Genomic DNA, 25,562 nt, shown 5'->3' with positions numbered 1-25,562 from the left:
AACTGGAAGTTGACTTTGACTTTGGCTTTGACTTGGTCAGGGGTAAAAGTCATTTTACCCTAAGAACAGTTATCAATGTCTGACTAAGTGTTTTATGGGAATTATAGCCGGAGGATCACCAGAGCAGCAGTCGGACATCTGTCGATCAACTTTTCAGCAGTCAGCCTTACAATGTGAGTTACCTTCCAGTAGGGGTGGGTCTACGACACCAATGCCGGCCCACCAGTAGGTGATTATGGGTGAGATGTTTATCTTTGTGATAATTGTCTGGTTGCTATATATGTGCTGAGTATGTGTTAGTAGTAGTAGGGCGTGCTAGCCCCTGGTTACCGGTTGAAAGATACTGAAGATGATTACCGGTTGAAAGATATCGAAGGGGTGGACAAAACCCACGCATGTATAGTTGTATGCATATGATATGTCTTTATGTAACTTAGTATGCCTATGTATTGGGTTGTAGTGGTGGAAAATTCAATATCATAACCCTTCTATTGGGATGTAGTGGTGGAAAATTCAATAAAGAAACAGTAGGTTGTGATGTTGGTTCGTCGGAGTTGAATGACCAAAAAAAGAAAGGATGATAAAGACGTCGATTCACTAAAGATAGAAAGGAAATAGAACTTGAGGATGATAAGAGATGAGATGGTGACTGGTAGGATCCAATTTAAATTTCTCAAATGTGGTTTCATGTTTAAGGTGAGGAGATACCCATATGTGAGGTCTATTAATTTTTTTTAATATATAAAAAATAAATACATAAATAAGAAAATAAATTAAAAATGGCACAATGGTCTTTTGAGGTAAGACATTGACTACACGTACAACTAAAATTTACAATAGAGATCATCCAAGTTAAAAAATAAGTTAGGAACTAAACCCACAAATTACCCAAACCACATGGACCATTCATGTAGTTTACTCTTACATTTTCTGTTTATTCACATCTACGTAACTATCTTTTTTTGTACATATCTAGTAACGAATTTTTTGGAAGTGTTTACATATGACCGGATGTAACATGTTACAACCGGTTACAATGGTTATATGTGAACACTTCCAAAAAATTCGTTACCTAAAATTATAAAAAAAATAATAATAATAATTACCTAAACGTAAACAAATCGAAAAATTAATTATCTTAACAAGTCTATCTGTAAAAAAAATTGCTATTAACAGTTAAGGACCAAGTTAATTAGAAAATAACCAAGTCCCCGTTACATTTTGAATCTTAAAAAAATTTAGTCTTACAATTAACCTTGACCCATTTGGAAAAGATAAAATAAAATAACGAATTAAAAATATGGAAAAAAACTTAGAGGAATCGTGTGATGCGAAAAGCTGTATAAGTTTCCATGCAGTGTGAACATAAATTCCCTTTATTTACAGGGACTATGTTGTACCTTATACATTGTAGCACCAAAAGTGTAGTTCGGTAGTTAATGAGGGACTCAAAATGAAAAATAAATATTAAAAGCCCTTGACCTCATCGATACAACAAGGCTAGTGTGACGATGTTGACTGCGTATGCAAAACCCAGCAAGCTACAATGGCGTCATTATCTGCGTCACCTCAACTACTTCATCTTCATCTCCTTGTTCACAATCCGACAACAGTTTACAGCGAAACCTCTGCGAAATTTCCTGCTTTTCACACTCTAGCTAATTGCTAGACTTTTGAAGCATCTTTCGATTCATCAACTTCAACAAATATTCACCGTTTTTTCTCATTAATTTCGTTTTGTGATTGATTTCTCGTTCAAGGAGTTTGTCATTTTTGGGTCTATTTCTAGGTCCTTGAACACGGATTTGATGTTGTGAGTTGTTCTTGGAAACTGATTTCATCTGGGTTTAATTATGTGACCGAGTCCTCGATCTGGGCATTCGTCATTTGGAGTTTACTGCGAACCTTTGATGAGGGCTTTAATTTTGCTGCTTGAAATTAAACTCTTGATTTCATCAGGGTTTGTTCTGTGATTGATATTTCGGTCCAGGGTTCATCATTTTGGAGTTATTTTAGGTTTTATTATGATGGATTTGACGTTGCGTGCTCCAGTTGAAACCTGAATTCATCTTGGTTTGTTATCTGATCGATTGCTCGATCTGGGCATTTCGTCGTTTTCGGTTTCTTTTTGGTTTATGATCATGAATTTAATGTTCGGGGCTGCAATTGAAATCAAGTGAAAAGGATTCATCTGGGTTTTGTCAGAGATTACTCGTTCATTCCGAATCATTCAAGTTTTTGATGATCAAGATAAACTGAACTCCTTTGAGGGGTTTTAGTTCCTGTAGTTCACCATTTCCCCTTCTGCAATTAGGTACAGGACAACTTGCATAGCATCAGGTACAAATCATTATAGCTAGATTTTGCATTTCTCTCTCTTATCTGCAATCGAATAATGATGACGCCATTAGTGGAGATATTGATTCATCATCATCATCATCATCTACCATGAAAGATCAGATTTCTCAAGAAATCTTGACCCAAATCTTTCAGATGCATACCCCCAATTCCTGATTCCGAATTGGGTTTTTCAAATTACGAAGTTTTTGTTCGATCAATGGCAAATTATTCTGAACCATCATCATCCTTAAGCTTTACTTCACCTTCTCATGTCTCCAATGGCTCTAATGGCTACAATATATCTTCTTCTTCAATACCTGAAACACGAACAAATCTTGAAATCATCAGCTTAAACAAACTCAGTAGCCACTTAGAAAAACTCTTGATCCAAACCGACTCCAATTCCAATTCCGATTTCAATTCAAGCTACAGTGATGCAGTAATTGTAGTAGAAGGCAATCATGTGTGCATTCATCGGTGTATTTTAGCAGCTAGAAGTAAGTTTTTCTGCAATTTGTTTAACGAAAGTAAGGATTCCGTTGAAGAAGATGGGAAATCGAAGTACATTATGAGTGAAATTTTACCATTTGGGAATGTTGGATATGATGCATTTCTCGTGTTCTTGAATTATCTGTATACTGGAAAAATGAAGTCTTCTCCACCAGAGGTTTCAACATGCATCCATGGTGAATGTCCACATGATGCTTGTAGACCAGCTATAGCGTTTGCTGTTGAATTGATGTATGCTTCAGTCATTTTTCAGGTCCCCGAATTAGTTTCTCTTTTTCAGGTATGTTTGTTCTTCGCCTATTTTGTATTATTTGTGTCCTACATTCATTTCTTTCTACGACTTTATGCAAAATCATTTTCTATATGAAATGTAGCGACGACTTCTTAACTTCATCGAAAAGGCGTTCGTAGAAGACGTGATCCCAATACTTCTAGTAGCATTCCACTGCGAGTTAACTCACATCCTAACTCAATGCATCCACCGAGTCGCCCGGTCAGACCTCGACGACATCACCCTCGAGAAATCCCTCCCGCCCGAAGCCACCCGAGACGTAAAATCCCTTCGCAACACCCTACCCGAATCCGCCGCCCGAGAACCAAAATCCGAAGAAGACGCATTACGAGAAAAACGAATCCGACAAATACACAAAGCATTAGATTCGGATGATGTCGAGTTGGTCAAACTTCTACTGACCGAGTCAAACATAACCCTAGACGACGCCCACGGGTTACACTACGCGGTTTCATACTGTGACCCTAAAGTAGTGAAAGAAGTGATAGATTTAGATCAAGCCGATGTGAACCGTCGAAATGCCCGAGGGTACACCGTATTGCATGTGGCGGCGATGCGGAAAGAACCGTCTATTATTGTTTGTCTTTTGAGTAAACAAGTATCGGTTTTTGAAACGACGCGCGATGGGCAAAACGCGCTTGGGATTTGCAAGCAGTTGACACGGCCGAAAGATTATAACACGAAAACGGAGCACGGGCAAGAGACGAATAAGGATCGGTTGTGTATTGAAGTTTTGGAAAGGGAAATGATTAGGAATACAATGGGGAAAGATGTGATTGTTTCGTCTTCGGATATGACCGAAGATTTGCACATGAAGTTGTTGCATTTGGAAAACCGAGGTATGTTGTGTTTAAAACCGGATATTTTTTAACATTCCTAGTTTTTTGTATGTACTTTCTTGTGTGAAATTACAATTGTACCCTTTCGGGCGGTGATTTCTGTTCCTTTTTTTTGTTTTGCAGTCGCGTTTGCACGATTGTTGTTTCCATCCGAAGCAAAACTAGCAATGGAGATCGCCAATGCACAAACGACATCTGCTTATCCCGGTTTATTGGCAACGAAAGGCTCAAACGGGAACTTAAGGGAGATGGATTTGAACGAGACGCCATCCATTCAAAAACAAAGACTCATCTCACGAATGGAAGCTCTCTTGAAAACAGGTACATATATAAGATAGCTTATTGGATTAAGACATGTGTCTTTATAAAGTCCATTAAGTTAAAAAGAAACAATACGTATTACTAATTGAGATCATTTTATTTGTGGATGTAGTGGAGACGGGTCGACGTTTCTTTCCTCATTGCTCAGAAGTTCTTGACAAGTTCATGTTGGATGATTTGCCCGATTTGTATTTTCTTGAAAAGGGGACACCGGAAGAACAAGTGATAAAACGTTCACGATTTGTGGAGCTCAAAGAGGATGTTCAAAGAGCATTCACCAAGGACAAAGCCGAGCTACCGAGCATTTTGACACACAGTATAAAGAACCGAGCCCGGAAATACTCGTAAAATTTGGTTTTTTTTTTTTAGAATGAAGTTTTTGTTGAAAAATTTTAGTTAAAAAGTTGTAAAAAGCTCGATCAAATACGAAGAAATATTATATTATTATATATATAATAATATAGACAAAATTGCAAGAATGGTCCCTGTGGTTAGATCGAAATTGCCACTTTGGGCCAAACTGGTTTGGACGAGCACTTATGGTCCAAAAGTTTTCATTTTCTTGCCACTTTGATCCATTTTACTTTAATTTTTTTGATAATGATCATTTTGCCCTTTCTTTTTTACCTTTTCAGTTTTTTTTTATTTATTCAAATACTTTTATTAAAAGAAAAAGAAAAATGAAAATACATTACTCTCTCTCTCTCTCTCTCCCCTAAAGTCTTCTTCCACCTCTGTGTTCTATCGTTCTTCTTGTTTTCTTTAAACCCAAAAATTGAAACCTTAATTTCTTCTATAATCAACCCCCTAACCACATTGTTAGTATCTCCCGTCCTTTCCTTAACCATCCAACCCCACTGATGGTGAGAAGCACGAGTTTTCGGATTAACAACGAGGGAGCGATTTCTAAGGTAGAGGTGACCCAATCTTATGCTTCCATGGAAAATCGAATGTCTTAGGTATTCCATTTCGATCTTGTCGTCAGCTTCAGTGGTATTCATTTTTGATTAAACGATGAAGTGGGTGGAGGAAGATGGAACATCGATGGGCTGATGAACTCCAAATTCAACATCGCAACTTTTCTCCCTCTTCTTATTATCCCGATCTGATCAAGATTAGGTCAACTCCAAAAGAAAGACTCCCCGTTCTCTCCCTTCTCTTTCCTTATTTCTATTTAGTCGGACACCAAACTCGAGATCCATCTGTAAATTTTTTCTCTTCGGAAAATCATATCCAACACCTGTTGCTTAATGTTCATACTTTGGAGGCATCTAGTTATTTTCAAGGTAGTATTTAAGAGCTACACCCCCAACAACTACCTTTACCTCCTATGCTGTGAGGGACAATAATGAGGAAGAAAATCTAGTGGTGGCTGTGGAAACTACGGTGGAAGCTGGAGTGGTAGGATGGTGAGAATGGTGATGATGTAAGTTGAAACGATGATGAACATGAAATGGGGTCGGAGATGGAGAGATGGGGTCTCAATGATTTTTTTTCTTTCTAAACTCACAAAAACCAAAATCTATGTAATCTAATGTTGCGGTTATATGTTGTTTATTTGTGGAGATTTGTTTTGATTCTTGTGTGGATTTACAAATCTTAAAAATCCAAATTAGTTTGCTCCTGATTATAAATATGGGTGAGAGAGAGAGAGAGAGAGAGAGAGAGAGAAGAGAGAGAGAGAGAGAGAGAGAGAGAGAAAGAAAGAAAGAGAGAGATGTATTTTTATTTTTCTTTTTCTTTTAATAAAAATATTTGAATAAAAAAACTGAAAAGGTAAAAAGAAAGGGCAAAATGGTCATTATTAAATTTATTAAAGTAAAATGGATCAAAGTGGCAAGAAAATGAAAACCTTTGGACCATAAATGCTAGTCCAAACCTGTTTGGCCCAAAGTGGTAATTTTGACCTAACCATAGGGACCATTCTTACAATTTTGTCAATAATATATGTATATTAGTGTTGAAGGTAAATGTCCTTGTTTGATTAGTTTAACGGTTATTATGAAAGTAAAAGGAATGTGACGTGCAGATTGAATCTGATACACGTTATATTGATGGCTTATTTGATACGACCGAATTAAAAAATATATGAAATTTGGGTGACTATTGATATTTGTATAGTCAAATCATCTGAAAGTGTTGGCTCAAATTTTGGAAAGCGAGTTTGGGACATAAAATTAAGACGGCAGAATTGTCAAAGTACCAAAAGGGTTTTCTCCACTTTGGTGTTGATTTATATTCTGATGTTGTTTAAAAGAATAATATACAAAGAAAAGTTAGTGAAGTTTGAGATTCTTTTACATCAAGACAAACTGCATCCATCGAATGTTGTCTGCAATTTGGTGTAAAAATCTTTTTCGAACGTATTTATGTTTGATTTTATGGGTAACATTTAATGCCTTAACCAAATTTCAACAAGTAGTATATTATACTCAATATTTTTATAAAAATATCTGTTGTATTTAGTTAGATATTTGTTTTTGTCATGGAACTCACTTGAGCCCGTGTTTGTCATGTTTTTTTTACATGTTTTTGTTGCGTATTAAAAGTGAAAAATGATTAATCTAATATGGTGTATAATAACTTCTTGTTTTGGCATACATATAATGTAATTTGCTCGGTTGTGCATCACGGTGCCGGCAATGTATTTGAGGAATGATGGTTGCATGTGTTAAGCATATACGAAATATTTGGCAAACATGTAACAACTATATTGAAAGTTACATAGACCAAAATTCACATAAATGACAATAATGTAAAAGTAAATGATAAAAATGACAACAACCAAAACACAAGTACTAAAGTTGGACAAAAAGAAGTACGCCGTCATTTTAATTTAAATTATAAAAAAACATTGAAAACGTACATAAAATTTATGTCGAAATGTAAATAAATTCGAATTTATACTGATAAGTACATAAAAAATTATGTAATTAAGAATTTTTTTTACTGGAAGTAGTAAGAGTGATATTTTATAAAGTTGAGAGTTGTGTCAAAGTAATATTTTAACAAATAAAGAGGTGGAAAATACATTTTACAAAGTAGACAAAAGAAATATATATATATATATATATATATATATATATATATATATATATATATATATATATATATATATATATATATATATATATATATCCACGGATAAATACGAAAATTTAAAAATAAAGGGGTGAAAATGATATTTTAGAAAGTTGAAGGTGGAAGGAATGAAAATAATATTTTACCAAGTAAAGTGATGAAAATTATTATTTTACAAAACAAAGGGTTGCAAGTGACGAATTATACAAATTAAAGGATTAAACTTGAAGTTTATATATTAACATATTCGTAAATTGTGAATAAATATTTGTACTGTTAGCTACACTAAAACTTTCTAATACAAACGAAGTTGCTATATATATATATATATATATATATATATATATATATATATATATATATATATATATATATATATATATATATATATATATATATATATATATATATATATATATATAACACTCACTTTCATAGTGATATCTATGCTTTTTAGTGTGATAACGGTTAAGGATTCAACAATGCACAATTCAATAACTTTTTGGCACCAACATAATTGAAATATGTTTCTCGTGCTCAATTCAATAACCTTTTGACACCAACATAATTCAAATATGTTTCTCCTGCTCTCCTATTTCCCAACAAAACAAGAAGTATGAAACAATGTTACAGCTCTCCTACTTCCCAACAAAACAAGAAGTATGAAACAATGTTATAGGCCATCAATGATACCATTCACACATTATTATTTCAAGCTCACCTTCACCTACCTATTGGATCAAGGCATTACATATGTCGGCCCATCTTCTCAACATCTATCCCTCCACAACTCTTCAAAATGATACCCCATATCACAAATTCTTCCAAAACAACCCTCACACACTTATCTATAGGTTTCTGAGTGTTTCGGTTATATTTACATGACCCACCTCTCATAAAATTGTCCAATGATCCACTCTACATGTTTTCCTTGGCTTCTCATCTCAACATTGCGAATATAGATGCCTAACTTAGCCAACAACAAAATCATAATTTTTGGATACATTACGTTCAACAAAACAATATTTCCATTTGGATCTATTTCACTCAACAACCCTCCTTCATACTCTTTTCTTGACACTTATGATGAACCTAACACCATATACCATCACTTCCTTCGTCACATACTACCATATGCCATGTAACATGCGAAATTATGTCACAACCAAAGCATCAAGATCGTTTAGGGACACATCTCTTGGTATAAACTCAACTTAATGGTTTTAATGCTTCCTCACTTATTCCAAGGTTATAACGATGCCTATGTTGGGTTTTCTATGAAAATATATAGTATATTAAGACAATTGGAGCATTAAAAAACAATCCTAAATGTACATGCACCATATGATCTACTTTTACTATTATTGCAACGCACTTTTAAAACTACAAATTGAACTATCAAAAGGGATATGATTACTAACCTCTCAAGTATAATCGTATATATTTGTTCCACTTGAAGATCTCGAACTCCTTGCAGTCGCTTGGAAGGACTAGCACCTAATGTAACATCCCAAAAAATTCATAGTAAAACTTTAATTTTTAAAACCATAAACAATACAAATGATTTGTTCCAAAACCAACCAAATTGATTATATCATTTAAACATCAGAGTAAAAGTCACAAATAGCAGATGCAGAAAATGTTGGGGGATGTGTGCAGTCACGTCGACCCTTCCCTTTGCAATCGGTGGTACCTAAAACCATAAACACATAACCGTAAGCACAAAGCTTCGTAATTTTTCCAAAACTACAACATACTGTACATATCACTTGGCCTTGCCCGCACATTGGGCCCAACCCATAATTATGGGCCTAGCCCTTCCTTATCAATGGGCCTAGTCCAGCATACAAATAGGTCGGGCATGTCATACAATCGGCCTAACCTAACTTACAATGGGCCCAACCCACTCATGCAAATGAGCCCATCCCTACATGGATGCTAATGGGCCCAGCCCAACATACAACGTAAGGGTCACGAAGATAGCTAACATTCTAGTTAACACATCCTAGTGGGTCAACATTGGTGCCTTCGACCCACAAATATAATGAAGAAACTCACCTGACTCACAAATCAGCTAAACCACAGGTCCACACCTCAAAGCCTCGTAATTGTTGCTATAGCACTCCTATCACATCATACAAAGTCCAAGCTTTGTCTACACACTAAAACCAACCATCTTGACCAAAACTCAACCTATGTCAAAATGCAATGGTCAAAGTCAATGGTCAATATCGATTTTAGTCAACCACCACGCTATGGCCCTCCTTAGCCACGTTGTGGCCCTCCTTAGATCGAACAGACTGGTAACTCCCAATCGCCACGCCGTGACGACCTATAGCCACTGTAACATCCCAATTTTCAAGACCAAAAAATTCATTTTTATATAATGATTTAGAAAAACATTTATAAGAAAACATCATCGTATCACATCATGTCATAAAACCATAACCACATGTCTCAAAATCGTATCATGAAAATAGTAATAATGTAATAATGTCAGAGTACAATCCCAATAATCCCATAATACGGAAATCCTGTGTGTGTGTATGATGCGCTGCTACTGTGCCGACTCCTTCCCCTTTGATGAAGAGGTACTTGAAAACAAAACTGAAATCTATAAGCACAAAGCTTAGTGACTTCCCCCATCATACCACATACTATACATAAAACATACTACATAACATACTAAGTACTAACTACCCCTTAGGTCCTATTGACCGGTACTTTTCCTAGCATATCCGGGTGTTGGCATCCCCTTCAGTCCTTTCGACTGGTACCTTGCCTAGCATATCAGGGTGTTGGCCTCCCCTTCGGTCCTATCGATCGGTACCTTGCCTAGCATATCAGGGTGATGGCCTACCCCTTCGGTCCTTTTGACTGGTACTGGGGACTATTTCACCCTATATTCTACCACATTGCATCCTAGTTCATAAACATACAAGTCATGTACGGCCTAAATTATTTGGGTGTTGGCATACCCCTTCGGCCCTATCAACCGGTACTGGGGTTTATCCTACCCCTTCTATCACATATCACATAACATCATAGCATACTAGCACATAATCATAACAGATACCAATATACCATATAATTATCACAAAGACAATTATCTCTACTATAACTCTTACTAGTGGGTCGGTCTTGGTACCTTCGACCCACTTCTACTGGAAGGTAACTCTCATCAATGTCGTGAAGTGTCTGAACTATCCTCGATGTAGGGATCAACTACTCTCAACCCCTACACATAACAACCTTCCTTAATTACCATTTCATACTCTTAACCCTTTCAAGGTTCAACTCAGGTCAAATTCAAATTCAAGGTCAACACCTTGGTCAAAGTCAAATTTTGGTCAAAGTCAACATCTGGTTGACTCATCTCACCGAGTTGGTCCACCAAATCGTCGAGTTCCATAATCCTCAAAGTGCTGGGACTTCACTCCTACTTGTCGAGTCTTTCAAGAACTCGTCGAGTCCTGCTTCATGCAAGTTGTCACGTTTATCCTTGGACTCGTCGAGTTCTCCATGAACTCGTCAAGTTCTTCTTCATACAGTTGGGACATTTCCTTGAACTCTTTGAGTTTGTTCTTGAACTCGCCGAGTTCCATGATCTCCAAGTCTATAAACGAGCCCAACTTGTTGAGTCCTCTTCAAGCTCAACAAATTACTCACTATCAGAAAAGATTGGGGAAACTGCGACCCAACTCGCCGAGTCGTATGAGCGACTCGTCGAGTCCTTCCATATCCAAAACTATCCATTCGATTTCAGTCGGGCTTAATGCATCCAGAACCTTGATTTGACCTCCTAGGGTCCATATTACACGTAAAGTCACGAACTTTCTGTCCATGCATGGGTCTTCAAGCTCAAAAGACCCAAAAATGAGGTCCACAATGTGCATGGGAATCCCAGGGCCATAGAGTTGGCACCTTTGTGCCATGGGAACCCTCAAAGGTTCAAGATTTGAAGTCACACCCCTTTTGATTCACCAAATCCCAAAAATGGCTTCACTAAAACTTAGTTAAAGATGGAAACTAGCCCTAACTAAAGATCTAAAAGGTAAATGGTCAAGGTTGAAGCTTTTTACCTCAAACAAGCTGGAAATGTGACAAAACCTCTGGATTTACTTGCTTTCGCTTGATCTCCCAAGCCTCTTCTTTCTTATTAAGCTTCAAAGAAACACAAATGGCACACAAAGCTCAAGAACACTCAATAATCAATTAGGGTTCGTGAAGAGGGGCTGGGGGTGATGGAGGCTGGAGTGGAGACCCTATAACTTGTTTAAATTTGGTGCAAACCCTCAAATTTAGGGTTTCATCCATACATGTCTACTCGTCAAGTCGGGTTTTCTAATACCAGATCTATTATAAATATGAATACTTTATAGACATGTGTAACGTCTGTGTTTCTGGTCTTGTCATTAATGTTGATATAATATTCTAGGTTAACCTTTGTAACTTGTTTTAAAATAATAGAAGTGTATTATTTGAGTATTATGTGTTATGTGCTTAATTGTGTGTCTTAATTTAATTAAGAATAAAAATAAGCATCAAAATGAAATGTTAAATAAAGCCGATATCTATGGATAATGTTGTAGTATTTGAAACGAGGTTTTCGAATATATAAAGAATGTCGAAATCCGAGTAATAACGAAGAAGTTATGACCTGTCGAAGTTTCGCGACAGAACCGGCAACGTTGAATGACGTAAAAAGTGAAATTTACGTTAGTGCAATATTTATCCTTAGTGATCTAAGCGAATGTTGTAGAGTTCCTTAAACCGAGAGCGAGCATGAAAAGAACGCCCAAATCTGACTTCGTATGAGGAAGTTATGATTTTTCGAAGTTTCGTCTAAGCGGTATGCAGCCCGAATACTCGAAATAGAGATCGGGTGATTTTTAGCCAAAAATTTCTAAATTATAATTGAATGTCTCATTTATAGTAGTCCAACGATAAAAAGACAGACGAAAACGAAGTTCAGATGAAGGAGTTATGAATTTCGAACAGAGGTTTCATGTCCTGGCCTACTAAAAATAATATAAAAGTAATATACTTATAATATATTCAAAATCAAATCAAAATTAGCCAATGAAGTCTAAACGAGAGTTGTAGATCATAATCTCACCTTTGCGTCGATATAAAGAACGTCGAAAACGGAGTTCGTATGCGAAAGTTATGAATTTCTGAAGTTTGGGGCGCGAAACCCCAAAACTGTCAGATACCACGACGTGGCAAGCAGTGCCATGACATGGCAAGTGTTCTGACACCTCCGGGAGTCCCCCAGATGCAACTTGCAATGATGCATGCAGTGACGACCAAGCCCACGACGTGGAAAAAGGTTGCCACGACGTGGCAAGGGCCAGTTTTGCCCTATAAATAGATTTGAAGGGCCAGCCGTTTAGGGTTGCTCATTCTCTCATCTCTCACTTATATTACCTCGATTTACGTGCAAAGAAGTACCCCTAAAGCCCCGGTATCAACCCCGAGACCCGAAGCAAGTCCTGAAGCCCGAAGATCCCGTGAAGAAAATAGTTTCCGAGTCGAAGCTCTGCCCGCGAGAAACCCGGAGTGTGAAGTGATCCCGATTTCACTGAAGAATACTACTTCTACAAATCGTAGTGTTGTCCGATCATCTTCTGATCAAGTGAGTGTGTAGTTACTTTCTTCTAACGCATAACTATGAATTATTTTATACGATATACGTGTTATGTGTATATTTGGTTGTTATATGCGTGAATGTATATTCACTTTCTTCTATCTCATAGATCCGATTTATTCTCTATGAAATATGTGTTATGTGTGTGTGCCTCATCTGTTATGTGGAATATGTATTGATTGAACATGCTATGCAAGTTTTAAACTATGTATAAAAATATATATTTTTATCTACTACTATGTTGGGTAGAACATGGGTAGATAGTTGATGTGTGATAAACAGATGAGAGGCCTCGATGTTGTTGTTGTTAACCTAGTTATTCAGCGAAGTATGGATAATGACCACAGACTCCTTCTAGACAGTCTTGTGGAACGCTAGCAAGTTCATAACCTGTAGGTGTTGTGAACGATGTGTTCACCGGTGTACTCTATTCCCCTCATGGTTGCCTTTAGAATATCTATTGTTGAGGAAACCCCTTAGCAGTAATGTCCGTCCCGATGAAAATCCTAGATTAGGTCCCTTGAGATAGATGTTGTTTTAGGGACGTAAAGTGAGGATAACGGGAATGGGTAATCGGGTTATTGTTGGTTGGTGAAATTAAATATTATTTATTTATTGTGGGTTGAAAACCCTATATGCTCACCAGGCTCCCAAGCCTGACCCACTCAGTTTATTTGTATTACAGGAAGTGGCGCAAGAGCTTAAGATGGACGAATCATCAAGTTGTTTTGTTTACAAGTCTATATATGTGTAACAACCGGGTTTCTAGGTATATTATTTTACTTAATTATTTTGAATTATGAGAAGGAACTCGGCGAGTTGATGTGTAGACTCGCCAAGTAGGGTCGTGATTGTTCATCCGGATTTGCTTTGGACTCGGCGAGTCCACGTTGTTTAATGAAACCCTAAACCCCTGGGTTTGGAGCCTATTTAAGGGCACTTATAGCCTCTCATTGTGGCTACCAATACCTTGAGAGAACCCTAAGTGTGCCAAATTGTTGTGAGGAAGAAGAAGTCACTTTTGATCCTTGTATCTTTGGTTTAGTAAGAAGGAGGTGCAAGAGCAAGAGGGGAGGTGCGATTCTAGCAGTTCCAGGGATTCAGAGACTTCATTTTGAGGTAATAGTTCGAACCTCCTTCAGTTTTGGTGTGGATCATTAGAGTTAGGGTTTTCTAGCCCCTTTGGAGAGTGATTATGTGGAGCAAATGGTCCCTCTTCGAGTTTGTGCCTTGGATCTGGAGTCAAAGAGGTCCAGAGACGTTACCCCTTAGAGCTTTATGGATCAGTTTGGGGTTATTGGACTTAGGTTGCCATTTTTGGTACTAAATCTCCTTTTGATGCCTTTTTGTTGTTATACAAGCATCAAGTTTCGAGCTTTACGTGACATTCATGCTTGGGAAGGCCAGATCTTTGATTTAGGGAAACAGATCTGACCTCAGGAGGCCAGTAGAGTTTGTGCATGGCATGAACTCGCCGAGTTGTTCTTGAGACTCGGCGAGTAGGGTTAGGGTTTCACGTAAATTGCTCAGTGAGTAGACTTGCTGAGTTGGGGGATGACTCAGTGATTCAGAAGGGAGTTAGAGGACTGGAGTTCAAGGCGGTACTCGCCGAGTTGTTCTTGAAACTCAGCGAGTTGAGTCGTGGTGGCCCCGCGATTCATGCCTAGTATGACTTGTCAAGCATAGGGAGGGACTCAGCGTGCCAAGCGGGACAAAGTGTTAAAGAACATGTGTGAACTCGCCGAGTCACCATGGTGCACTCGGCGAGTAGGGTCAAAGTGTGACCATTGACTTTTAGGGTTTGGTCAATGGAGTACTTGTGTCGAGAGGGGGGTAAAATAGCCTTTTTCCCTCCTAAGGGTGTCAAAGGCAGGCTGAGTCTAGTCTTGAGAATTATATTTATAAGAGTATTTACTTTATGTGAATAGGCGAAGACTAGGCAATATTCCTACCGAGTCAGAGATTTACCGAGACATCTAAGGTGAGTCTTCTCACTATACTTTACCTAGTGTGGTAACAGAGTTATGTGATAGCGTATTTTAGAGTTATATGCCAGTGTAATTGTATGTTATTTATGTGCTATGATTTATTGTGATATGTGCTATGTATGATTCAGAGTTAGGACCTTCGGGTCCACAGAGTTAGGACTTTCGGGTCCACAGAGTTAGGGCCAGAGGGCCTATAGAGAGTTGGGGCTGGAGGGCCCCACTGAGATACATACACCTGAGGGTCAACAGAGTTACAGCCTCGAGTGGCTATTATGTGTTAGAGTGGTATTTTGGAGAACTCACTAAACATTTATGCTTACAGTGTTATGTGTTATGTGTTTCAGGTACCAGCGATGATCGCGGGAAGGCGCCGGTATGACTCGTACACACGTATACCGGAGTTTATATATATTTTTTGATCTTGGGTTTTGTATTGATACAATGTTGATATAATGATTTGTTTATGATTTCAAATGATATTTTATGGGTTACAAAAGTGAAAAAAATTGTTCAAATTTTTACGGTGTTAGAAGTTGGTATCAGAGCCTTGGTTTGAGGGATTCGGATATATCTTCGAGTGTATATGAACTCAAACTGGGGATTTGAGGAAACTTTTAATAATAAAAAATAATATTTTTTGAAAAGAGTAAAAAGAGTCTTGAGACAAACAGATTAGAGCCGTGTGTACGATCAGCCAACGCCCGAACGGTGATTTCCCAAAATACCCTCCTAATAAGTGATTATCAGATATGTTATGTATGCTATATGATGAGTTACGATATGCATGCTAGAGTAGACTAGGTATTCTTATTAGGACTAGAGTGGCCTGATACATGATGCCTTAGTCTAGGGGTTTCGCTGCTAGAGATGCTAAAGAGTGATTTAGATAGCAGTGAGGTGCTTATGAGAGTATTGTTAGTGAGTAGCACATGATAGAAAGAGTAGAGTACTTTGGATTTGAGGCTCAAGGAGGAGGACATGGGATGAATGCCAATGTAGTATGGACGGTAGTATTGGGCCCGTACTACTGAAGATACCGAGTTGGTACGCAGTCCAAGTAAGAATCCTTTGGGCACCAAGGAGCGAGTAGGGTGGAGTTATTGAGTGTATTTATACTCAAAAAGGGTCTCTAATATTCTTATGTTGTATTTCAAAAGGAGACCATGGTTGCGACGCGCCACACACCAGTGATCGGCAGTTCGAGTGATGATGAGATCCGTAGGATCATCCAGGAGGAGGTGGTTGTGGCCATCAGGGCAGAGATACTAGAGATTGATGGGTTTTAGCCATAAGAACTTTCCTATGTGCGCATGCAAAACCCTATTGCTCGGATCTAGGCTTTCTAATTAAACATGCTTTGAATCCAAGACTTCTAATGGCTAATTAGGTTAAATAACAACATTGAAACAGATCTAGAATCATACCTTTGAGTTCCTTGTTGATCTTGTTGTCTTGGAGCTTCTAGAGTCACAAATGTCACTCCTCTGATGGCTTACACCAATAGCAAGCAAGATGATTTAGGAGAGAGGAGAGGGGAGGAATTCGGCCAGAGTATCTCTACTTTAGATGGTGTGTTGTGATTCCTCGAATTCCCTCACCCCTAGGGTCTATTTATACTTGTAGACTCCTTTAGGATTACAACTTTAACCCTAATTGGATAACTTAGACTTTAAGTTGATCCATATCCTATCCTTGATAACCCTATGGACGATTTTGGCTTATCCAAGCCCTAGAAATCGTCCATCCTATCTAGGATAAGGATTTATAGTCTAAAGTGTAACTATCAAACAATTGACAGTTTATACCCTCTTATTTAATTAATCTCTTTAAGTCACCAAATTAATTCCAATTAATCTATGACTCATATTAATCAAATAACCATATATTATTCCTTATAATATTTACTCTCTCTTAACAAATCATCCATCAAGTCGCTATGGTGAAGGCAACCCAAAAGGACCATGCACAACCGGATCAAATACTTGCCTAATATAGTTGTAGCCTTAGACACTATTCCAACAGTCTCCCACTTGGATAAGTCTAGTAACTATACAAGTACAATTCGGTTTGCAATCGTAGCTCTCAAAGACGCTATCAAACTCTGATCTAATCAATCTTGTCCTTTAGATAAGGGATCGTACAGTCCTCTGTTAGATATCATGCTGACAATCCTATGGAATGGTTAGTCAAGCATTTAGATTTCTCGATCTCTGATTTATTTGACATAGAACTTAATCAAACACATCAATTCAGTTCTGACCGGGCCTGGCACATAAGTCAAATTAAATCATCGAGTGGCCAAGATATCTCTTCTACCCTCTTAGGATAAAATTTACAGATAAACTTCGACTTATATGCATTTACTTATTCATTAACCAACTATACACAACAATGCGTTTTATAACACCAAGTTACTGATGCGTTTTCGCATTATCAATGTACAATCAATTAACAAATAATAAACCATATATCTAGGTTTTAAGACTATATGATATTATCGTCTTGCGATCACCTTTTATATCGTATTCCATAAAGTGATTCCAGCAAGCGCGGGTTTGTTCCAATGCTCAAAACCAGTTCATAAGCACTCATGAACGTTGCAGCAACCCTTGCTATGTCTAACACCATTTAGACAATCTACACACCAATTCATGACAATCTTCATTCATATCTACTTCCAACATATGAACGATTATGGACAATTTGAATAATTCGATTATTCCTAATAAATTCAGTTATTCTGGAAGTCAAAACATGCAAAGTGAAACAATAGTTAAACAATTAACATATGACAGTAACCTTACTTATAAATAAAACTCCTTTATTTAATCATCAAATGTTAATTACATTTATCTATTATACGTTTCTAATACTATCTAATCTATACTAATATCATCCTTCAGCCCAATACTCCTAGCATGCTGCAAGTGCTTAACCCTACTCAGTCCCTTTGTAAGCGGATCTACTGGGTTATCTTCTGATGATATCCTCTTCACTACGAGTTGTCCTTCTTCTACACGATGTCTAATGAAGTGATATTTTCTGTCGATATGTCGAGATCTACCATGATCCCTCGGTTCCTTGGTCAAGGCAACCGCACCATCGTTATCACAGAAAATCTCCATAGGCTCCTTTATGGCAGGAACAACTCCAAGATCACCAATGAAGTTCTTCAGCCATATTGCCTCCTTCGACGCTTCGCTCGCTGCAATGTACTCTGATTCGCACGTTGAATCAGCTACGGTCTCCTGCTTGGAACTCTTCCATGTCACTGCTCCTCTATTTAGGGTAAAGACCCAGCCCGACTGCGAATGGTAGTTGTCCCTGTCGGTCTGAAAACTGGCGTCACTATACCCTTGCACCTTCAAGTCATCACTCCCTCCGAGGACTAAGAACCATTCCTTCGTCCTCCGAAGGTACTTAAGGATGTTCTTCACCGCAATCCAATGTGCTTTTCCAGGGTTCCCTTGATATCTTCTAACCATGCTCAAAGCGAAGGCTACATCAGGGCGAGTACAAGTCATAGCGTACATGATTGAGCCAACTGCGGAAGCGTATGGTACTCGGCTCATTTCTTCTATCTCAGCTTCGGTACTCGGACTTTGAGTCTTACTCAAATTGGCATTTCCTTGTATCGGTAGTTCTCCCTTCTTTGAGTTTTCCATACTAAAACGTTTTAGTACCTTCTCTAAGTAAGTATTCTGACTAAGTCCAATTAGTCTCTTACTTCTTTCTCTTACTATCCTTATTCCCAAAATGTAAGAAGCCTCTCCGAGGTCCTTCATAGCGAAGCACTTCCTGAGCCAGGACTTAACCTCCTGCAGAGTCGGGATGTCGTTTCCTATGAGTAATATGTCATCGACATATAGAACGAGGAAGCTTACTATACTCCCACTGGCTTTGACATATACACAAGATTCGTCTTCACTTCGTACAAATCCAAACTCTTTGACTTTCTCATCGAAGCAAAGATTCCATCTGCGAGACGCTTGCTTAAGTCCATAAATGGACTTCTCAAGCTAACACACTCTATTCGGATGCTTCGGATCCACAAACCCCTCTGGCTGAGCCATGTAAACATCCTCAGCCAACTTTCCGTTAAGGAAAGCGGTCTTGACATCCATTTGCCAAAGCTCATAATCATGAAATGCGGCAATTGCTAGCATCACTCTAATAGATTTAATCTTCGCATCTGGTGAGAAGGTCTCATCATAGTCAACTCCGGGAGTTTGAGTAAAGCCCTTCGCAACCAATCGCGCTTTATACGTGTGTACGTTTCCATCCACGTCGGTCTTCTTCTTGAAGATCCACTTGCACCCAACGGTCTTACGTCCGGGCACATAATCAACCAAATTCCAAACTTGGTTATCATACATGGAGTGGATCTCGCTATCCATTGCCTCTTTCCACTTTGCAGACTCCGGGCCTGCCATGGCTTCCTTATAGCTATTAGGTTCATCAAGGTTTACTAGTGTACCATCACTAATATACGTGTCCCCTTCGGTAGTAATATGAAAACCATAAAACTGGGGATGAACTTTAACTCTATCGGAACGTCTAAGAGGTAAGGATTCATCAATCGGTTCAACCGGAGTTTCCTCCTCGGGTTGAATGCCAGCGGTAGAGGTTCCTTCATCTATCGACTCTTGAATCTCTTCAAGTTCGATTTGCCTCCCACTGTCTCCTTGGCTTATGAGTTCTCGCTCTCGGAAAACTCCTCTCCTCGCAACAAAGACAACATTGTCTTTCGGTCTATAGAAGAGATATCCAAAGGATGTCTGCGGGTAGCCGATGAAAATACATCGCTCACTTCGAGGTTCAAGCTTGTCGTGAGTATCTCGTCTTACGAAAGCCTCGCAACCCCAAACCTTGATATGTGCCAACGAGGGAGCTTTCCCCGTCCACATCTCGTGAGGTGTTTTGGCAACCTTCTTAGTAGGGACTCGGTTAAGGATATGGGCGGCAGTCTCTAAGGCATACCCCCAAAAGAAGATAGGTAGTGAAGCACGACTCATCATAGAGCGAACCATATCCAATAAGGTTCGATTACGCCTTTCTGCCACACCATTCAACTGCGGTGTCCTAGGAGGCGTCAATTGCGAAACTATTCCACACTCCTTGAGATAATCGTGGAATTCAAGACTTAGGTACTCTCCTCCTCGATCGGATCGAAGCATCTTGATTTTCCTGCCCAATTGATTCTCCACTTCATTCTTGAACTCTTTGAACTTTTCAAGGGTGTCTGACTTTTGCTTGATTAAGTAGATATACCCATATCTACTATAGTCATCGGTAAAAGTCACATAGAAGCGGTTCCCATCCTTCGTGGTTGATCTAAAGGGTCCACATACATCGGTATGTATTAGGTCCAATAGCCCCTCACCCCTTTCACAAGTATTCGTGAAGGGTGACTTAGTCATCTTTCCAAGCAAACAAGACTCGCATGTGTCATCTTCCCTAAGGTCGAATGACTCCAACACTCCATCCTTTTGGAGTTGGGCTATGCGTTTCTTGTTGACATGTCCAAGACGGCAATGCCACAAGGATGCTTTATCCATACTAGTGGAAGAATCAATATTCAAAACATCATTTCCTAAGTTATCAACAATCATAACAGTTTCATATATTCCATTACATGGTATAGCTTCAAAGTAAAAGACACTATTTAGATAAGCCATAATAGAACCATTCTCATTATTAAAAGAAAATCTAAATCCTTGTCTATATAAACCATGAAATGAAATGATGTTTCTAGCCATTTCTGGCGAATAGCAACAATTGTTCAAATCTAAAACCAAATTATTCCTAAGCACAAAAGAATACATTCCAATCTTGGTAACAGGCGACGATCTTCTGTTCCCCATGATTAGATTGATCCTTCCTTGCTCCACATCCCTACTTCTTCTTAGTCCCTGCACATTTGAACAAATGTGATAACCACAACCGATGTCAAGAACCCAAGAAATAGCATGATTAGAATCATTAGATTTGATTGTGTATATACCTGCGAAAGATGGCTTGATCTTTCCTTCTTTGATTGCTTGCAGGTATTCTGGGCAGCTTCTCTTCCAATGTCCTATCTTGTGGCAGTGGTGGCACTCTGCCTCTTTCGGGTTAGAGCAGGGCTTAGCGGGATCAAATTTGGTCCCACTAGAAGAGGCACCATCTCGGGCTTTCACCTTGCGATAGTTATTCGATGAAGCTTTCCTCTTCTTTCCCTTCCCTTGACCAATAGCCAAGACAGGAGCAGCGGACGGATTGGGAGTAGGTGCAACAGACTTGTCTTTGAAGTTGCTCTCAGTGACTCTCAAAAGACCTCAGAGTTTGCTTAGGGTGACCTCCTCTTTGTTCATGTGGTAGGTCATCCTAAATTGGTTGTACATTGGAGGCAAAGAGTGAAGCACCATGTCGATCGCCAAGTCTTCACCGAAGTCAACATTTAACTTGCGAAGGCGGTCAACATACCTTTGCATCTTTTGCAGGTGCACGGTAAGAGATTCTCCATGACCCATCTTAGCGGAAATCATGTTAGTGAAAATCTCGTAACGCTCTTGTCTCGCGTTTTGGTGGTATCTCTCCAACAAGTCTTGATGCATCTTGTATGGATACATGTCCTCGTAGGACTTTTGGAATTCGGAGTTCATGGTGGCGATCATGATGCAATGTACCTTCGTTGCATCTCGCTCATGAGTCTCAAAAGCGGTGATTTCAGCCGGAGTAGCGATTTCGGGGTTGATCTTCTCAAGCTTTTCATCGAGGACATACTCCTTATCCTCATAGCGAGCAATGGTGCGAATGTATCTTATCCATTCGCTAAAGTTCGTTCCATCGAAGGTGACCTTTTGGCAAAGGCTCATCAACGTGAAAGAACTAGCAGCAGCGTTGTTTGCGTTCGACATCTATAGAAAGGACAAAGATAGATTTGAATAAGAATCCCTAATCATCACCCAATAAGAATAATTAGGGTTAGGATCCAACAATAACATTTACATATTAGAAAAGGGATGCCGTAATCTAACATGCAAATAAATTGAAGGTAAGTGAATGACGATTCACTAATTCTCCACAACAAAACCTAGACTATTAGTCCTAAGTGTATTGAGAATTCCTAGGTTCGGATGAGATTCATTGAACTATTCAATGGCATGTTTAAATCTCGATATGCCCCTCTTGTTTGTGACTGGGATGCCGAGGATCACAAAGCGGGTGTGAATTACCATGCAAATTCACTTGGTGTCTTCATTGTAACGCTCACATATTCGATGTGCCGATAAACCACACACGCTCCATCGAACTATGATAAACAATGAATCACCCTTTGCCACCTTTGCTTAGAACCAATTAGTGTGCCGGTAAACCACACACGCTCCACTAACTTCTTAGCAAGGGTGCAAAGTGTAATTTCATGGGATTGCATCAATTCACTTTTCCTAAAGTAACTAAGATTGGGAAATTTTTAAAACGTGTAGTTACTTTGTATTTCTTATTATACTTTTAATGAGAGGATGAGGTTGCCCTATCCTACCCGTTCGGCTAACGACCCTCCACCAATCAAGCAAGCGGTGGGTGTGAGTGTACACCCATTAAGCGCCATTTTATAGGCCGCAACCTTATACCCACCTTATAGATTGGCTTCGTGAATGAGGCCTACTAACGGTAAGACTAGCATTTAGTTATATATATATATATATATATATATATATATATATATATATATATATATATATATATATATATTATTCTAGTAATATCATATTAGTATAAGGTTGTGTTTTAAACCTTTTAAAACGTAGGGTTTGAAATTTAAGTTGTCTAAATTAAAACTTTTAATCACAAATATAAATTTCAAAACTTGAGGGAAAGTTTTAAACATTTTAAAACATGGAGGATCAAATAACAAATAATTCCAATTAACAATTAATATCCTAATTATCTATATTTGATTTATCCAAGATTTCTTTTAAGATAATTATCAAAATAATTAATCAATTATCATATAAGGAAATTAAATATTTTATTAGATGATAAATATCTTTAATTAGATCAAGATTATAGTCATATATATCAAAAAATCGGATTAGGGTTGATCTAATATGATTAAGGTAAGTTTCCATAAGATAAACATGAAAAATCTCGATTTTGCCTAATCCTGACGCCCGGACTCGCCGAGTACACAAAGGGACTCGCCGAGTCAGGCCTACTCGCCGAGTGCACTTTAGAACTCGCTGAGTCCATGACTCATAAACCCAAAATCGAATTTTGCAGGTTTGTTTCAGTTAATAAAGCAACAATTTAAAGAAAACCAAGCTAGGCTCTGATACCACTGATGGGTTTTAGCCATAAGAACTTTCCTATGTGCGCATGCAAAACCCTATTGCTCGGATCTAGGCTTTCTAATTAAAGATGCTTTGAATCCAAGACTTCTAATGGCTAATTAGGTTAAATAACAACATTGAAACAAATCTAGAATCATACCTTTGAGTTCCTTGTTAATCTTGTTGTCTTGGAGCTTCTAGAGTCACAAATGTCACTCCTCTGATGGCTTACACCAATAGCAAGCGAGATGATTTAGGAGAGATGAGAGGGGAGGAATTCGGCCAGAGTATCTCTACTTTAGATGGTGTGTTGTGATTCCTCGAATTCCCTCACCCCTAGGGTCTATTTATACTTGTAGACTCCTTTAGGATTACAACTTTAACCCTAATTGGATAACTTAGACTTTAAGTTGATCCATATCCTATCCTTGATAACCCTATGGACGATTTTGGCTTATCCAAGCCCTAGAAATCGTCCATCCTATCTAGGATAAGGATTTATAGTCTAAAGTGTAACTATCAAACAATTGACAGTTTATACCCTCTTATTTAATTAATCTCTTTAAGTCACCAAATTAATTCCAATTAATCTATGACTCATATTAATCAAATAACCATATATTATTCCTTATAATATTTACTCTCTCTTAACAAATCATCCATCAAGTCGCTATGGTGAAGGCAACCCAAAAGGACCATGCACAACCGGATCAAATACTTGCCTAATATAGTTGTAGCCTTAGACACTATTCCAACAGTTCGGGTCTATCAAGACCACTCTGATGGAGACACTTGATGAGAGATACGTTGCTCTTTCTGAGGCTGCTGTTGCTGCGGCCACTACAGCTATAGCTGCGACTAGGCCGCAGGGTGGTGATGCATTGTTATTCCGAGAGTTCAGCAACACAAAACCACCGGAGTTTGACGGGACCCAGGACCCGATCGCGGCGATGAGATGGATTTCAGACATAGATGGGTGTTTCTTTACTTCTCATCTCCAAAGCATTTGAGAGTCTGGTTCGCGTTGAACCAGCTTCGCTTGGGAGCGAAGGACTGGTGGAAGTTTGTGACTGCGCACTTTACGCCTGCTGAGCTTGTTGTGGTGACCTGGGAGAGGTTCACCGCTATGTTTCGAGATGAGTACGATCCCCAGGTGGAGAGGGAGCGTTTGGCCCAGGAGTTTCAGACCCTCAAGCAGGGTACTGAGTCTGTTACGGTGATTACGAGGATGTTTCATGAGCGGGCGATGTTCTGCTCAGAGCACGTGTCCTCCGAGAAGGCACGCATGAGTCGATATTTAAGCATTCTGAGGAGGGATATACGTGAGATAGTGGTGAACTCGACGTACCGAACACTTGCCGAGCTTCAGGAAAATGCCCGGAAGAGGGAGATAGAGTTGGAGACCTAAGCCAGGGAGGAGGCTGAGTCTCAGGGAAAGGATCGGCGGCCGGCTCAGTCTCAGCCGGCAGCCAAGCGGTTCAAACCCACTGATTCGAGATCTGGGAACAAGAAGGGCCGCAATTGTGGCAAGTGCGGCAAGAGCCACGAGGGGATTTGCAGAGCAGGGTCTTGCGATAAGCGTGGAAAGGAGGGGCACATGGCCAAGGATTGCCCTAAGGGTTTTTCAGTCTGTTTTCATTGCAACCAGACTGGACACCAGAAGGCAGAGTGTCCACAGTTACGGGGCTCAGCTCAGGGAGCATTTCCGGGATCAGCCCCTGCTGCGTTGAGAGCTGCGAATGTTCAGCCTGCGAAGGTTGAAGCACTGAAGGCACGTGGGAGAGCCTTCCAGTTGACTGCGGAGGAGGTTTGAGCAGTGCCCGATGTCGTGGCCGGTATGTACTCTTTCATGTATTCTTTTACATTCTGTGATGATTGTGCTTATATTATGTTATGCGTAGGTACCTTCCTTGTGAATTCTGTACCTGCTCTAGTGTTATTTGACTCGGGTGCGAGTCGATCCTTTGTATCATTGGCCTTTAGCCGACACATCAGTACTAGTAGAGAGACGATGAGTCGACCTCTGAGAGTTTCCATAGCGGATGAGAGAGTGGTGTATGCCACCGAGGTGATACGTGGTTGTGTACTCAAGATTTTCGGGGTTGAGTTTCCGATAGATTTGGTCCCTATTGCGATGGGGGATGTCTGTGTCATTGTGGGCATGGACTGGTTGAGCAGATTTGGAGCGATCATCGACTGCGAGCGACAGCTGGTGACCATGCAAGA

General features: G+C 39.1%; 1 protein-coding gene across 1 annotated transcript; it reads left to right on the top strand.

The window, feature by feature from the left end:
• Nucleotides 1-1,506: 1,506 nt before the first annotated feature.
• LOC145048321 (BTB/POZ domain and ankyrin repeat-containing protein NPR1-like) lies at nucleotides 1,507-4,903 on the top strand. Its single transcript, XM_078996782.1, has 4 exons — nucleotides 1,507-3,130; nucleotides 3,225-3,981; nucleotides 4,105-4,302; nucleotides 4,415-4,903. The coding sequence occupies exons 1-4, from the start codon at nucleotides 2,558-2,560 to the stop codon at nucleotides 4,648-4,650; spliced, it is 1,764 nt and encodes a 587-aa protein (XP_078852908.1). The 5' UTR covers nucleotides 1,507-2,557; the 3' UTR covers nucleotides 4,651-4,903.
• Nucleotides 4,904-25,562: the final 20,659 nt, after the last annotated feature.

The sequence above is a fragment of the Lactuca saligna genome, chromosome 5 (assembly GCF_052625555.1).
Source record: "Lactuca saligna cultivar CGN05327 chromosome 5, ASM5262555v1, whole genome shotgun sequence".
NCBI lineage: Eukaryota > Viridiplantae > Streptophyta > Magnoliopsida > Asterales > Asteraceae > Lactuca > Lactuca saligna.
The sequence above is the reverse complement of the archived record's forward strand: the minus strand, read 5'-3'. Positions and strand labels throughout refer to the sequence as shown.